Raw genomic sequence first — 14,899 nt, 5'->3', positions numbered from 1 at the left:
AACACTATTTGTTTCATGATGTAGCCACTGGAAGGTGCCCATCACCCTGAAAAGAAACCCTCCCTGTCCCCTGTAAACACCATAATGAAACTCACTGTATCACACACACAAAAAGAGGATCAGAACTAATGAGAGGGGAAGGAGGGTAAAAAGGGGGAACAGCATATTATCTGATAAGATACATGCTGGACTTACATGAAAATGTCATAATGAAACCCATTATTATGTATAATTAACATATGCTAATAAAAACATTAGAAGAAAAGCAGCAGTATATGAATCATACATGGCCCTGTTGAGTTTATCATATTGAAACCTATAAGAAAAGCAGTTCGGCGTGACACTCATTAGGTGATAGTTCCACAAACTTGCTATCCTCACCTCTTTGTTTTCAACATTCTTGAAAAGCACTAATTAGAGAAAAACTCTGGAACCCGTTCCATCCGCCTGCTCATTTTCAATAGAGGCTGGCTTATCTCTGGGTGCATCTGACTATGGATAAAATGGAGGGACGTCAGGAAGCTGATCTTTGGCATCATCTCATCTCATCTCTGCACACAGCACAGACAACTCACGGCAATGAGACTCCTCTTTGAATAGCTGAGTCCTGCTACGTCTCCTGGGATGGCCCATCGTGCTCTGGGGCATGACCAGTATGCTTGATAACTATTTTAGATTTTATTATATCTTATTATAATCAAAAGTAGAAATGTGAAATGCTTGATGCTTACTCAGACCTCACATTTTGCCAAATACTTACATATCCAAACCTAAACTTCTCCAGAGTTAAATTGCATCATGTTTTAAGATATTACAACCTTCATCTTTTTTTTTTCACTAAAAGCCTAACTTTTTAATGTCTTCATTTAATTATGCTTATCTGAATTGGAAAGAAGGCAGTCTCTATATGTTCATTTCAGCATGGGTGGCTAAAGATAGAACAGTCAATGCATGAAAATGGCCTCGATTGAGTAAATTAGCAGAATCACAAAAGGAAACCACGGTAGGAAATAGTTTTACAGACGTAATTGCTGAAATTCTCTAGTGAGTGTGTCAATCTGTACTAACTAAATAAATTTGTTTATAGACATGCTCTGCATTAGCTTCCACTCTTCTGCAGCCCTTTGCCAAGCAAAATCTCACTAGAAGTAGGATGTTCACACCCAACTCAGAGTTTCTTGGATAAATATTTTTATTATATAAAGACCAAAACCACTTTTACAAATTTCAGAGTTTGATTGAAATACTATATTTCTTTACGTTTGTTTATTTTTCTTCCATCTTTTCTCCAGGCAGCTCTGTGTACATGAGCTGTCTCTGTGTGTGTGTGTCTCTCTCTGTCTTTCTCTCTCTCTCTCTGACCTCCCACAGCTCAGCTGCACAGGATGCTGGCTACAGTCACAGGAGGTCAGCTGGTCCTGTGTGTAAAGGACTAGTCTGCCATCACTGCCACCAACAGATGGGCTGGAGAGGTGCAGACACATTTGCAAAACGACCCTTCTTCCCTTCTCCTGTAGCCTGATTGAAGTGGTTCTTTGAGTCATTCCAGGGTAGAGACTGTACAGCCTAAAGCTGCACTTAGTGCAGTACTGTTTCCATTCCATTCAAGGGCTGCACAAACAGAATACAGAGAGGAAGAATTCTTCCAGTCTTCCAAGATCGTAGTAGGAGTTCATGAAATGTCAGATCTGGTTTTTGTAAGAATAACTCTGATCTCAGCTTTGGCCAGCTCTTTGTAGAATTGGTGCTGAATTTTGCCTAGGCCTTCTAAAGATCTGTGCTTAACTAATGAAATTACATATTTTGAATATGTTAATTAAATTGAATATATTGAAACTGAGTATCTTTAAATTATCTCAATAAAAGTACAACTAGACCATTCATTCTTTATAAATCTAAACTTCCTTGCTATCTTCAAAATAATATGATCAGTAAACAGTTGACTGAGACAATAGCATGTCAAGGGGATCTAGGTCTGTGCAAGCACTTAATTACTGTGGACCCTAAAGTCTACCCATAGAATTTACTCAGTACCTAACAAAGTGAGCACTCCCCTACTGTACCATATCGTAGGTTCCCATAGATACCATATCTGTCTTAAGATGGTTCTTTCAGTCATTTAACATGATAGCTCTTTTCTTAGTATGCTTTCACACCATAGGAAACTTTTTGTTCATAATATTTTGGAGGCAAAACTTCAGAATAGCTAAGGCAAACTGTAAGTATCCATAGAAATTCTGTTGGTTGTTACAGAACTTATAAGGGTGTAATATTTGCAGGTTAAAAGAATATGCTCCCAGTGCTACCAGAACATCTAACTTGGCAAAAAAGATGCAGAGGCATGGGAAAAGCATGCCTTCAATTGTCAGTCTGCAGCTGTTGCATTCAGTTTCCAAATAAATGCTGAGGAAATAGTTTAAATTAATATAAAGAATTTAGCCAGGCACAGTGACACATACCTGTAATTCCAGCACTCAGGGAGGCAGAGGTAGTCAGATCTCTAAGTTCAAAGCCAGCCTGGTCTACAAAGGTAGTCCAGGACAGAGAAACTCTCTCTCCAAAAACAAACAAACAAAAAGACAAACAACAACAAAAAAAAAAAGAATTTATGCTACGCCCTGCAGCAGTGTTTCAAAACAATAACATGCTTCTGTAACATGAGTGTTTCTTAGGTGACTTTGTTAGCCCTTCCAGTACAAACATTTTGGGTTGGTGTCTTGGATTTAATGTGTATTCACCATAAATGGTTATTTAAGAACAAAATGAATCATGTTCTTCCTCAAAGTCTAACCTAGGGCATTCTTGTCTCCTGTTTATCACCTTTCACTCACAGCTCATGTTTCAGTTGTGGCGCTTTCTCCCAGAAGCCTCCATAGCCAAAACCATCTGCCTCTGCCACCGCCTCATCTGATGTCTGTTATATTCTAGTATGACCTTCATCATGAGTGTCAGCTCTTGTTCAGGATGAGTTTCCCGCATCAGATCCCTCCCACAGAAAACAGCAACCACCCCCACCCCATGACCCTGCTCTGTCAGTGGTGCATTTGATGAATGAATAGATGGATGATAGCAGGTTCACACAGAAACATGCCTTTTCATACCAAATATGATAATAACTATGGTATCTTGTTCATGCATCATTTTGAGTGGCCATTAGCTTCAAAACCTTTTAAGAACCTGAATTATAATTTATATGCTGTTCAATGAAGTTGGTATCAACCATGGGCAAGCATGTATTCCTGGATATGTTCTGACTCCTGTGTTGTGTTTTTTGATTGGCACAGGCTGCACAGGTTTGTTTGTTTTTCTTGCTTGTTTGTTTGTGTTTGTTTTTAGTCTTCTGCTAGACATAGAGCTGAAGGAATGTTTGCTCTAATGGATTTTAGCCTTGCTTCCAACTAATCCTTCTTTGCTTTTGTCCTTTTCTTCTCTATTTGAATGGGAATTTTACCATTTCATACAGTGATATTTTGTAAGTATGGCACTTGGTTTTGATTCTTAGTGACCCATGTTTGCATTTCAGAGTACACTCTGAATAGCGTTGAAACTATTAAGACTGTGAGAGCTCTTGGAGATGGACTTAGATATTTTTTCTTATGGGCCAACAGGTATGGAATGTTAAGATTTAAGGAGATGTATGTGGGTATCAAACTGACAAAGGTGGACTTGTGACAGTTAATCTTGTCAACTTGGTTGGACTGGGAACCACCTCCTAAGAGATAAGTAGGACATACCTTAGAGTATGTCTAGGATTAGACCACATAAAGGGCTCCCTGAATATAGGCAGCACAATCCAACCAGGCTGAGAATGTGCAGATGGAATAGAAGAAGGAAGTGGGAAAAGCCAGCAAAAGCAGCCTTTTTCCATCTGCTTCCTGGTTTGGATAAGGAACGTGGTCTTTGATGACCCTCTGCCATGTTGGACCAAATCTTCTGAAAGCATGAGCCAAAATAACCTTGCCTCCTTGTAACTTGTCTCTCTCAGGTCTCACAACCAAAGGAAAGCAACTAACATACCAGACCTACCATGTCTTCCTATTCCATCCATCTTGCTGGAATAGCTAGATTTTGTTTTCTTTAAGAGTTTAGGTAGGTTTTGAGTTCGTTTCTGTAGGAGGTGAAAGAGAACGATCAAGTTTTATTCTCCTTCCTGAGGCTTTTTTCAGGACCACTTTTTGCAGAGGCAGTGTATATTTTCTTCAGTGTATATTTTGGGCACCTTTGTCAAGAATTTGTTGGCATGGATGTGCAGATTTGCTTCTCAGTTTTCTATTAGTGTCTGTATCTGTTTTGTACTGACTGTTTTGCGTACTATGACTGCAGTACACCCTGAAAACAAATTTTATAGTACCTCTAGCTTTATTCTTTTTGCTCAAGCTTGCCTTGGCTCCTTAATGTCTTTTGTGATTGCATATGAATTTTAAGGTTATTTTTACAATTCTGTGAAGAGGATAAAATTGAATCTGCAAATTACTTTTGGTTAGTGGACATTTGAACAGTTAATTCTTCCAATACATGAACACAGGAGCTCTTTCTCTCTTTGTGTTCTTTTATTTCTTTTATCGTTGTCTTGTAATTTATAGTAGAGCGGTCTTTGTTAAGTTTCTTCCTAGTTATTTTATTGTGATGGAATTGCTTTCAAGATTTCTTACCCAGCAGATCATTAATACAGCTATTTTATGTTTCATTTTGCATCTTGCTACTCATAACTAAAAACTTAAAAATTTTTGTGGCATATTTAGGTTTGGGTACATATAGGATCATGCCATCTGTAAACAGACCATTTAGCATCCTTCTTCCTGTGTTTATGTTTTTTTTTTTTTTCTTTTTCTTGCCTAATTGTTAAACCCCCTAGCACTATGCCAAATGAGAGCAATATGACAGCCTTGTGCTGCTGGTGTTATGGTGTTGGCTTTGGCCCTTTCATGCTCAGCCCTTATTTGATGAATTGTGATACTTCTGTGCCTGCTTTCTTATCATCATGAAGGGATTCTGAATCTTACCCATTTTTTTTCTGTATTTAACAAGATCATTATTTTTGTCCTTTATTCTTTTAATGTACTCTTTATGTTTGTTGGTTTCATGAGTTGATAGCGCTGGTATCCCTGGATTGAAAGCATTTCCATTGAGGAGTATGATCTTTTTGATGTGCTGCTGAATTTGATTAATCCTTCAACATTCGTTATACCCTAAACACAGAAAGATAAATCAAATAGCAATTCTATGCCTTCAGGAGCAACTGGTCAATTAAGAAAAATGAGAGTTAATGGTTGATAGAGCTGAGCCCCCTATCTTTGTTGTTTCTGTTAATAATTCCTGCTAACTTGGCACCTTTCACGTATATTATAGATGTGTTTGCTGCTTGGGACAATGGTAGACCTCTGTATTTTGATTATTCATAAAGTAGCTGAATGAAAACTTCATATTACTGGCATTAATTATGAACTCTAATGTGTTTAAGTTTATATGGTATTGTGGAAAGAATGGTGTTTACATGGGAATTATACACTTTCCATGCCATGAAATTGCTAAAGTTGACATTTACAAAAAAAAAAAAAAAAATTGTTCTAAAACACAATATGGCTTATACCAGCCACTTAATTATTTTGCTTAATAGGAACAACAACTAACATATTTCTCCTACAATTTGAAATGACCTGGACAATTAGAAATGATAGCTTCTAATAACTACATTTAGCAATTTTTGTATTTATAAGGCCAAACCAATTTGGCAATATCCCAAGCATTTAATAAAGTAAGAATCTGAGACACAGTTAGAACACAGCCTTCACAAAATTTACAAAGTGGGCTGTAGACATGGCTCAGTGGTGAACAGCACTGCCTGCTCTCCCAGAGGTCCTGAGTTCAATTCCCAGCAACTACACGGTGGCTCACTAAAAGGATAAAGTGTATGGAAGCGCACATTTGTAATTCCAGTGCTTGGGAGGCTGACACAGGCAGAGGCTGAGGACAGCCTGAGCTATATACTAAGACGTCTCTGCAGATCCAGGCAGGCAGGCAGGTCCCTCTAGGTTTATGAATCCCAGGTACATACAGTAGAATAGATCTCAATGCTGTATCGTGGCTTTTCCAATTTTTGCCAGCCAAAGAAGACCTCTTATTTAAAGGCCACTTTCCCCTGCTGCTCTTAAATCAGGCTGCGCTGTCTGACTAGGTGCAACCATGACTTTTCACAGGATATCTATTACATGGGGGAAGTCTAGAAAAAGGAAAACATTTGATGAAGAGCCTTGCACATTTACAAAACTGTCCATCATGTGTTTTAGTTTAGACTCTCTGAAAGGTCAGAGCTGGAATGAAGTTATCTAAAGGAATAAGTCGCATGGCAGTGTTGCAGACAAGCTGTGCCTATTTGTATTTATGCTTGCTAATGAGATTCAGCCATGATTTTCACTTTGATTTTAAATGTCTGAGACCACCATTCAGTTTTATTCATTATAATTAAATCTCTTGGCCACACGCAGACACAGCCGCAAAGAAAGGAGGCATATTTTATCTTTTAAGAAACTATTACATAGCTTTGATATGAAGTCCCGGGGCTTCAAAGTTTTTATATTAAAGCAAAGCAATGGGCTCTGAGGACATTCATTTTCCTAGGCAAGTGTAGGGACCAAGAAGAGGCTCAGATGTTGAATCCAGCAAACCCACAGGGGCATGGCTGAAACAACTTGATAGAGTCTACAGCAGTGCTGTAGGAAGAGAGATAGAGAAGAGGCTAGTTCTCACCAGTATGTAAATGCATAGTGGAGTTTTAGGCAGTCATCTGTCAATTATAGGAAAATGGGTGAAACTGAAGATCATGCTAAGCAAAAGCAGCTAGTCCTAGACAAATACAGTCTGCTTTCTCTCACGTACAAAGTGTAAACAGCATATAAATGTAAGAGGAGCAGCTTGAAGGACAGAGGGGAGGCAGTGAGGGCAAGCATGGACATGGGTCTTTTTGAAAACATCAGAAACACACTCTTCTAGGCTTACTAAACCATTACTGTAAGTATTAAAAACTGGATGAAAAGAGTATTTTAAATGAAAAGGCTGGTGGTGGACAAACAACCTGCCCACTCTAAAAAGTGGGAGTACAGTGAGGCAGAGAGAAAGCTGACTCAATTGACCCGTGACACATTGACACGTAAAATTCAGAAAAGTGCCGCCTTCACAGCCCCAGCTCAGCTGGATGTCCAGTAAGCCGGACATTTAGCAAGGTCTTATGAAAACCATCATCCCAGTATAAACCACTGCCTCCCTGGCATTCTCTCCCAGCAGAGCCAGGCAAGACTGTCAAGCCAGTCTCAGCCTTGTGGGATGAAGCACTCAGGAGACTGTCCATGGCACTTTTCTGTGGCAGATAGTCTATCCTACACTTAATGAATGTATAACCCAAACCTTTTTATTGTCACTTATTCTGCCAAAGTGGCCAAATCCAAACAGATCCAGGCAGGCTGTGGTATGCATCTAACCTTGAATCAGACACCAGGCACAGCTTTGATAAGACTTGACCAGAAACCTACGGGTATCTCAAATGTTCTAAAGATACACACTGCAGAAGCCTCACCCAATTTTATCCTAACTGTTTAGATATTTCATCCATTTATCAAAATTATTCCTTATAGCATTCAGGGATGGAATGGCCCTCTGAGCATTGTGAATCCACTCTATACAAGAGTCATAAACAGGACAGAAACCTCTAGCTACCCTGCTGTACTATTTGAGGCATCAAGTCCCCATCCTCTACTCCCTCTACTTTTGTTCCACTCCCAAGGGTCTTAACCAAACAACAAAAAAAAAAAAAAAACAATGAAACCATTTCTTTGCCTGCCTACATCTGTTTTCCCTGTTAAAGATAAATACATAGCTCTGGGCAGGGTAAGAAGTGTCTGTGAAGAGCACCAGACTGGGCCAGGGTCCCCAGGCTCTCCCTATAGCACCATGGATGGACTACTCCCTTTGGGCATTACTGTCTTCATCCGCTGAAAATTGGGCTTTAGAAATTCACAGAGACATAATTTAATTCTAGAGTACTATTGTGCCTTGATTGTAGATGTTTGCAAAGGCATTATTCAACTTAGTTCCACAGGCTTACTTTCCAAATGCCTTTGAGCATGGTATTAAACATGTTGTGGCTAGCAACCTAGCTCTGTCCCTTAAGGATGGCCCCTCAGCATCTGGGAAGAAAGCACAGTCTGTAGACAGCTTAAAGTGAGAAATACTACACTGGAGAGACCACCAATTCTCCGGGAGAAGCTGTATGGGAGCACTAAGTTCACAGATATTCTTGTTAGGTTATCACTGAGATATACCATTTGTTGCTCAGTCACAACAGATTCTGAATGTGGCTGTTCACAGACAAACCATCTTGGGGTCCTATTAATCATATATCCACGCTACCACCTTAGCAGCCCTCACTTTACCTCCAAAACCGAAGGGTGTGCTTCGAAATCACACTAGACCCTAAGTGCTCCAGCTGTGTTTGTGTGTGTGTGTGTGTGTGTGTGTGTGTGTGTGTGTGTGTGTGTTAGTGTCAGTAGACAACCTTGATCATGGGTCCTCAGTAGTACTCGTGTCCACTTTCTTTTGAGACAGGTTTCTCACTAGCCTAGAGCTCACTAAGTAGTACAGTTAGCCGAAAACACCAAGGAAGCAAAGCCCCAGGGATCTGCCTGAACCTGATTCCCCAGCACTGAGATCACCAGGCCCACGACCAGGCCCAGCTTTTTACTGACTGGACCCTCTCTTCAGCACTTATGTTGTCCAACTTTGAAGATTTGTTTGGGATGTTTGTTTGTTTGTTTGTTTGTTTTTAAGCTCCCCAAATGATTTGGATGCGGTTTTCTAAATAGTATTCTTCAATACACCTTGAAGAGTAAGTCCTGGTTGGGAATGCCTCCAAGAACTGTCCCTGCACTCTGAAATTTAGTATCAGCCTGATGGATTTTAAATCTTAATTTACTCCCTAAGTCATGTTTAGCAAGAACTGAGTTTGTTATGTGTCAATAGTAATCCAGAGAGAATAAATTATGATAGATGGGTGGGGGTATTTTGTTTGAATGTAAGACTGGAATATGGGAAGAATGTGGGTTCCATGTTTTAAATCCTAAATCCACCACTCACTAGTCATACACTTCTAAAACGTGAGACCCTTTGAACTTGTTTGTGGTAAGGCTCAAATTAGATATGGACATGAAAATGCTTCACAAACCATGTATCCCCACATTTTTCATCTTTTTCTCCATCCTTTGAGAAATATTAAGAAATCCCATGCTTTATATTTTTATCTAAAATTAAATATTGTTTAGATTAAAAACAAACAGAAAGGCCACTTTGTTTTCTCTTTTTCTTCCTTAAGAATAGCTATTTTGCACATTTTCTTTATTGCAATGAATATGATGTTCAACTGGAAGCACAGTAATACCAAGGTCTGTCTCCATTGTCTCTGTGTCCTTACACCACCCAGCATACTGCAGTTTACACAGAGCAGGGCTCAGTAAAGCTCGGCCAAAATCTGATGTATAGGAACCCAGTGGAACCCAAACTGCCTTTGTGAAGCCTTGGATAAATGAAGTATTTGTAGGGGTTTGGGGCCTGGGACAGTGGAATGATTGCTTTTTTTGTATGGGAAGTTTGAAAAGCAGAAATCAGGTACAGTGAGAGTAAAATTAAATCTAAGTCTGAGCTAGGAAGAAGGAGGAAGGGCTCTGATCTAAAGGTACTGATTTATCAAGTACATGGCACATAAAACGTTCAACAATGTGTACTGGAATAGCAGGGTAACTTTTGGGTATAACCCATGAAAACAGGAATAACCCAATTTGGAAATAGTGTGTTCACTAGTTTATGCATGTACAGATAACAAAACAATGTAGTATTCTGAAAGTGAAAGGCCCGGGGCCCTGTGCACACTCTGCCTGCCTCTACTGATAAATTCACATCCCGGCACTGCCCATTGATACTAATGTCAAAAACTTGCAACCAGCTGCACTCTCAATTTTAAAAAGTATAAAAACAACCAGAAATTGTAAAATACAATGTTTTTATTATCATTATCATCTTTGTAGCTAACTAGGAGAAGCTGAAAGGTTTAGGCTTTCAACAGATCCACAAAGTAGCAAATGACCATGGAGAGCAGCTTGTTTTGATGGAAATAAAGCTCACAGGTGGCTGTTTCTAGCCAGTCTGACTTCTTATAATCAGAAATGTGTATAAAGATGTGAGCCTGGGACTCATTCATAGGATTCGACAGAAGAAAGTGAGCTACAAAGCAATTTGTGAGAATGTGTGTTCTGGAAGGCCTCACAGGCAGTGTTTAAATTTAGTTTCTACATTCACAGCACAAATACATGAAACTCACAGTTGACACAGAGATGAGTTGTCTTCCTCTGCCTTCCTGTAGAGTTGCTTTCTTTACATGAAAAGATGCCAAATTTGAGATGTTCCCATGCTTCCCTTCCATAGGCTCCGTCCGTCCATCACACATCTAAAGGCTGGAGCAGTGGTTCTGGCAGGAGGCCATGGGGAGCTGACTGACTTCCCTTCCCTGAGTCCACATGCTTGTTTTTTCTTTTGTGTTGGGACTAGAAAAGAAGAGCTGGTAGAAACCAGACTCGGCTCTTTACTTGGCTTTCCCCTCCGCCATGGCTCCTGGAGGAGCTTTCTTTAAAGCCTGTGATCTGTGTAAAGGATGGTGATAACCCAAATGTGACAGTGGATCAACCTCTGGAAAGGCTCCTTCTCAATACTTAAAAAGCCATTTCATCCCAGCCCCCTGGAAAGGTTAAACCTGGTCATTTGTCATATAAACAAGCCAAGACTCCATCTCTCACTAAGCCTCTCTCCCCAAGCAGAGACCACTATCCATTCACCTGTAGGAAGAAACCCACTTCACTAACGGGTCCACATACCTCACCCTGTGTTTCAAGTATGAGGTTACATGAAGGGGTGCCATTGTGCTTGAAAAATGTAGACTATCAGAGTCAAGAGCTGAACTTATCACTCTCCTATAAGCCTTTTGGAGGCATCATAACTGGGTGCTCAGTCAAGGCTGAGCCCCTGGCCTGTACTATAGGAAAATGCTCTCTGTTTGAGGTATCTCTATTGTTTTGACACTGGAAATTGTCATTGACTTTCCTGATCTATTACAGCTCTCACATTTGGTGTGTTGTCACTTTCATTTGTTTCAAAAATGTTCATTTCCCTGCTGGCTCTTTCAGTACACTCATTAGTTAGCATCTGCCTTACTTTCTATACCTTACATTCTTTTTGGTTAGTCATCATTCTGATCTATTGTGATCTAAGTAGATAATATGATTTCAGGTTTTCTGAGTTTATTGTGACTTCATTCACGGCCCAATTTCCTGGAGAAATTCCAAGGGCTGATGAGAAGAATATGAATTCTGCCTCCTCAGTAAAATGTTCTGTAAATGTCCATTAGGTTCCTTTACTTTACAGTATGGTCCAAGTAATTTGCTTCCTTTTTGAGGAACTGGAGAAACAACTCAGTCACTAAGAGCACTCTCTGCCTGTGCAGAGGACCTAGGGGTCAGTTCTCAGCGCCAACATGGCAGCTCATAACCATCTGTAACTCCAATTCAGGATGCTTGATACCTTCTTCTAGACTCAGAGGACAGGGTACACATACAATACACCTGGGAAAACATTCATAGACATAAAATAGAAATATTTTCACAGGGCTATGGACCATCTCCTGGTTCCAAAGGACATGCATGATATCAGGGAGGTTTGTCACCAGCTGTGGTCCCAAGTCCCAAAGCTGTGGTAGAAATTGCCCTAGGTCTCCCAAGGCCTGTGCAGGTGATATTTGGGCTAATGACACATAGACTTGGAGGAAACCTTCACTAGACCCCACAGGCTGAGCACAGTAGTCTGAAATGAGTGTCTTTGGCATCTGCCCTTCTAGAGCATATGACATAGATGGGCTTCTCCTCAGATTACATGGAGAACACTCAGCTGGGGATGAGACCTGAAACCTCAATAGCCAAAGCTCTGCACCTGCAAAACATGAGTATGATATGTCCTGTGGTAGCCAGGGACAGGCTGTGGGCTGGGATAGCAACCTGCCCTCTGGGTGTACACAGATGTACCAGAGGTTGGGATGCTGGCAGCTGCGTCCCTGGAACTCTGCAGTGAATCCAGAACCTTCTGGATCCCAGTGGACAGGTGCAGACAAAGGCAGACATTTGCAACACCAGCCACACTCCCAATGTTGTGGGTTGAAAGGAAGGCCTTAACTGGGTGCCATGAGGCATGGACTCAGCATGGACTCAGACTTGTGGATGTTACTGGCAGTGGTCCTGAAGCTACAGGACACAGAAAGGACTGTCTTCCATCCAATAAAGGACGTGACAGCCATGTCTTCTTATGATATCAGGGCCCTGGCTCCTGGCCCGCAAAGCACAGTGGCATCTTGCATCATGCTGCTGTGCAGTTTGGGTTTGGGGGTCAGTTAGGGAAACCCAAAGTGAGTTCCTTCTTGGCTCAGAACTTGGCAAGAATCGCTGGCGCTTCCGTTTCCCTGTTCTTACCCTGCCCTGGAGAGGTTGAAGGTGCATTTGACCTTTTTCTTTTCTCTGGCCCTTAGTGATTTTCAGCATTCAACTCTCATCCTGGTTCATATGCGGTACAGCTGTGCACAGAGATGCCTGTTCAGCAATTTGGGCTGCCCGCCTTTGTAGATATCCCACAGGGTGATGGCTGCCCTAGAGATGTTGCGCTGAAAGTGCCTGGGCTCCTGATTAGCCCCAGGGTTGTTGGCTTGAGAGAGGCAAGCAGTCCTAATATAAAATTTTTGCCATTTTTTACATTTTTTGAAAACATGTTATCAAAAATTGAAGTCATAAGTTAAAGGTATAGATGTTACTCTTGCCAGTTAAATGATACATAGCATGCCAGGGAGGGGCTTTCATCCTCAGTCCTGGCTTTTAGCTGTGCTTCTCTTTGTCACAAAGTAAGAGTTCCCGCAGTCATGAGAGGCCACTGCTAGCCAGGTCTTCCCACTCTAAAATGCAAAACCCTTAGCAGGAGATGAAAGGTGCAGAGTTGCTGTCTTTACCTGGAATCCATTGTATTGTTGCAACTAGTGTCCAGTTTCACAAGCGACAGTTTATGCTACCATGCGTCTGTATATCCGCCTCCACGTGCTTCTACAGATAGGCATTTTCCTCACTGCCAGTAATGTGCAGTGTGCCTTTGACAACATACTGTAGAGAGGAGGAAAGGCCTCCATTGGTGTCTGTTCCCACAGCCTTCTACTCCAGACTATAAATTAGGCCTGGGAAGACAGTAATGAGTCAGTAATTTATAGACTATTACAATGCTTAGTTAGAACTGACTGTGGAGCAAGTTGAATAGAGAACACATGTTTCCAAAAGACAAACAGACCCAGTACATCTCTTCCTTGGCTGAACCAACCCCAGTCCATTAACAGGACAAAATGGGATGCCTTATTTTGCATATCACCCACTTCCCCAAAATAGACTCGCTAACCACTTGTTAACCACACACTGACTTTAATAGACAGAACGGTCGCTATAGCTTTGCCACCAGAAATATTCATATTAAGCACCCTATTAGCTTGTAGCCAGCAGTCTACAAAACAGGAAGAAAGCCCCTGCATCCTCTCTTCGATCAGCTTGATGTGATAATTCATTGCAGATTTCTTTTTCTTTGACAGAGTGCCTACCGAAGGAGTGGGATGGCTTTCCTGGCTTGCTGAGGGGACCATGGCTGTGCCTGCTGCACAGAGAGGGAGTGGCACGCCGAGCTCATTCTTCCCTGTTCCGGCTGAAAATAAAATATAAATTTACCTTCTCCTGCCCTAGGGAGTGGCCTGGTTTGTTTTTGACTCCCAACTGTCTGACTCCAGCCTTTCCCCAGCCTCCTTGGCCTTGTTTACCAAATGGGGCATTGCCTAATTAATGGCAGGATGCTGAGGATGATGTGTAGGTGGACAAGAATGCACATAACACAATTTTGAATTCTGAATTTGGCCTGGATTTGCTGCCCTCAGCTCATAAATCTTAAAAGCAGTGCTGTATGTTTTTTCCTCCAGTGTTTAGTCTGCCTTTTATATGATGCATTTTTATGATTCAGATTTGGGACAAAAGAGACAAAAGTAAAATGAGTCAGTCTACCCTTCCCACTGACGCAGCGACTGTGCTTTCTGTCATTGATGCTGTGTGTTTTAGAAGCAGTTCTCTTACAAATGTATACTCATCGAAGATTCACCTGGTGGGACAAGCCACCCGCTCCCTCCTCTCCCCTCATCTGACTCACTGAAGAGGTCATTTTCATGCCTTCCTCCTTCTACTCACAGAACTTGCAGTGTCCATCTTCACTTCCCTACTTTTCCAGCTGAACCTCCCCCAAGCCACGATGCGCAGGTGCACACACCCGTTTACACACGCACACACGCACGCACACACACACACACACACACACACACACACACACACACACACTGAGCATGGCTTCCATGCCCTTTGAGAACCATCGTCAAAAAGCCAGGAGCATGAGGATTTGGGTCTTCACGTAAGCCCTTCAAAGTTTTCCCTCTGGTCTGGAATCTGGTTGAAGCACTGCTTTCTGGGAGCAGCTGAGCTGCCCGTCTGGCATCTGTACTTTCTCTAGTAAATGAGGAAGTGTAACTCTTGGGAACAAACCAAAATATAGCAGCTGCGATGGTACAGTTCCTGATTAAATATGAATTGCAAAGGAGGAAGTTATGTCTTTAATTCAGTAAGAGCTTCGGATTAGAGAGACAGAAGAAGAGCAGAGGTTTTCTGTGCAGCAAACCTTTCTGAGTCTCGGCTGCTGGCGCCGTGCTGCTCACTACTGTCATTTACCTGATGTGCAGTAATCATTTTCAGAA

At 41.5% G+C, this 14,899-nt stretch overlaps 1 protein-coding gene across 2 annotated transcripts in view; it reads left to right on the top strand.

Moving 5' to 3' along the window:
- The window catches only part of Supt3h (SPT3 homolog, SAGA and STAGA complex component), a 352,056-nt gene extending 338,207 nt beyond the window's left edge, over window positions 1–13,849 (top strand). For both annotated transcript variants that reach the window (XM_060369679.1, XM_060369681.1), the window contains one exon: window positions 13,703–13,849. In XM_060369679.1, coding sequence (XP_060225662.1) covers window positions 13,703–13,744 — 42 coding nt within the window. In that variant the 3' untranslated portion in view covers window positions 13,745–13,849. The remainder of the gene's footprint in view (window positions 1–13,702) is intronic.
- Window positions 13,850–14,899: the final 1,050 nt, after the last annotated feature.

This window comes from Meriones unguiculatus, chromosome 16, assembly GCF_030254825.1.
Source record: "Meriones unguiculatus strain TT.TT164.6M chromosome 16, Bangor_MerUng_6.1, whole genome shotgun sequence".
Classification (NCBI taxonomy): Eukaryota; Metazoa; Chordata; class Mammalia; order Rodentia; family Muridae; genus Meriones; species Meriones unguiculatus.
The sequence above is the reverse complement of the archived record's forward strand: the minus strand, read 5'-3'. Positions and strand labels throughout refer to the sequence as shown.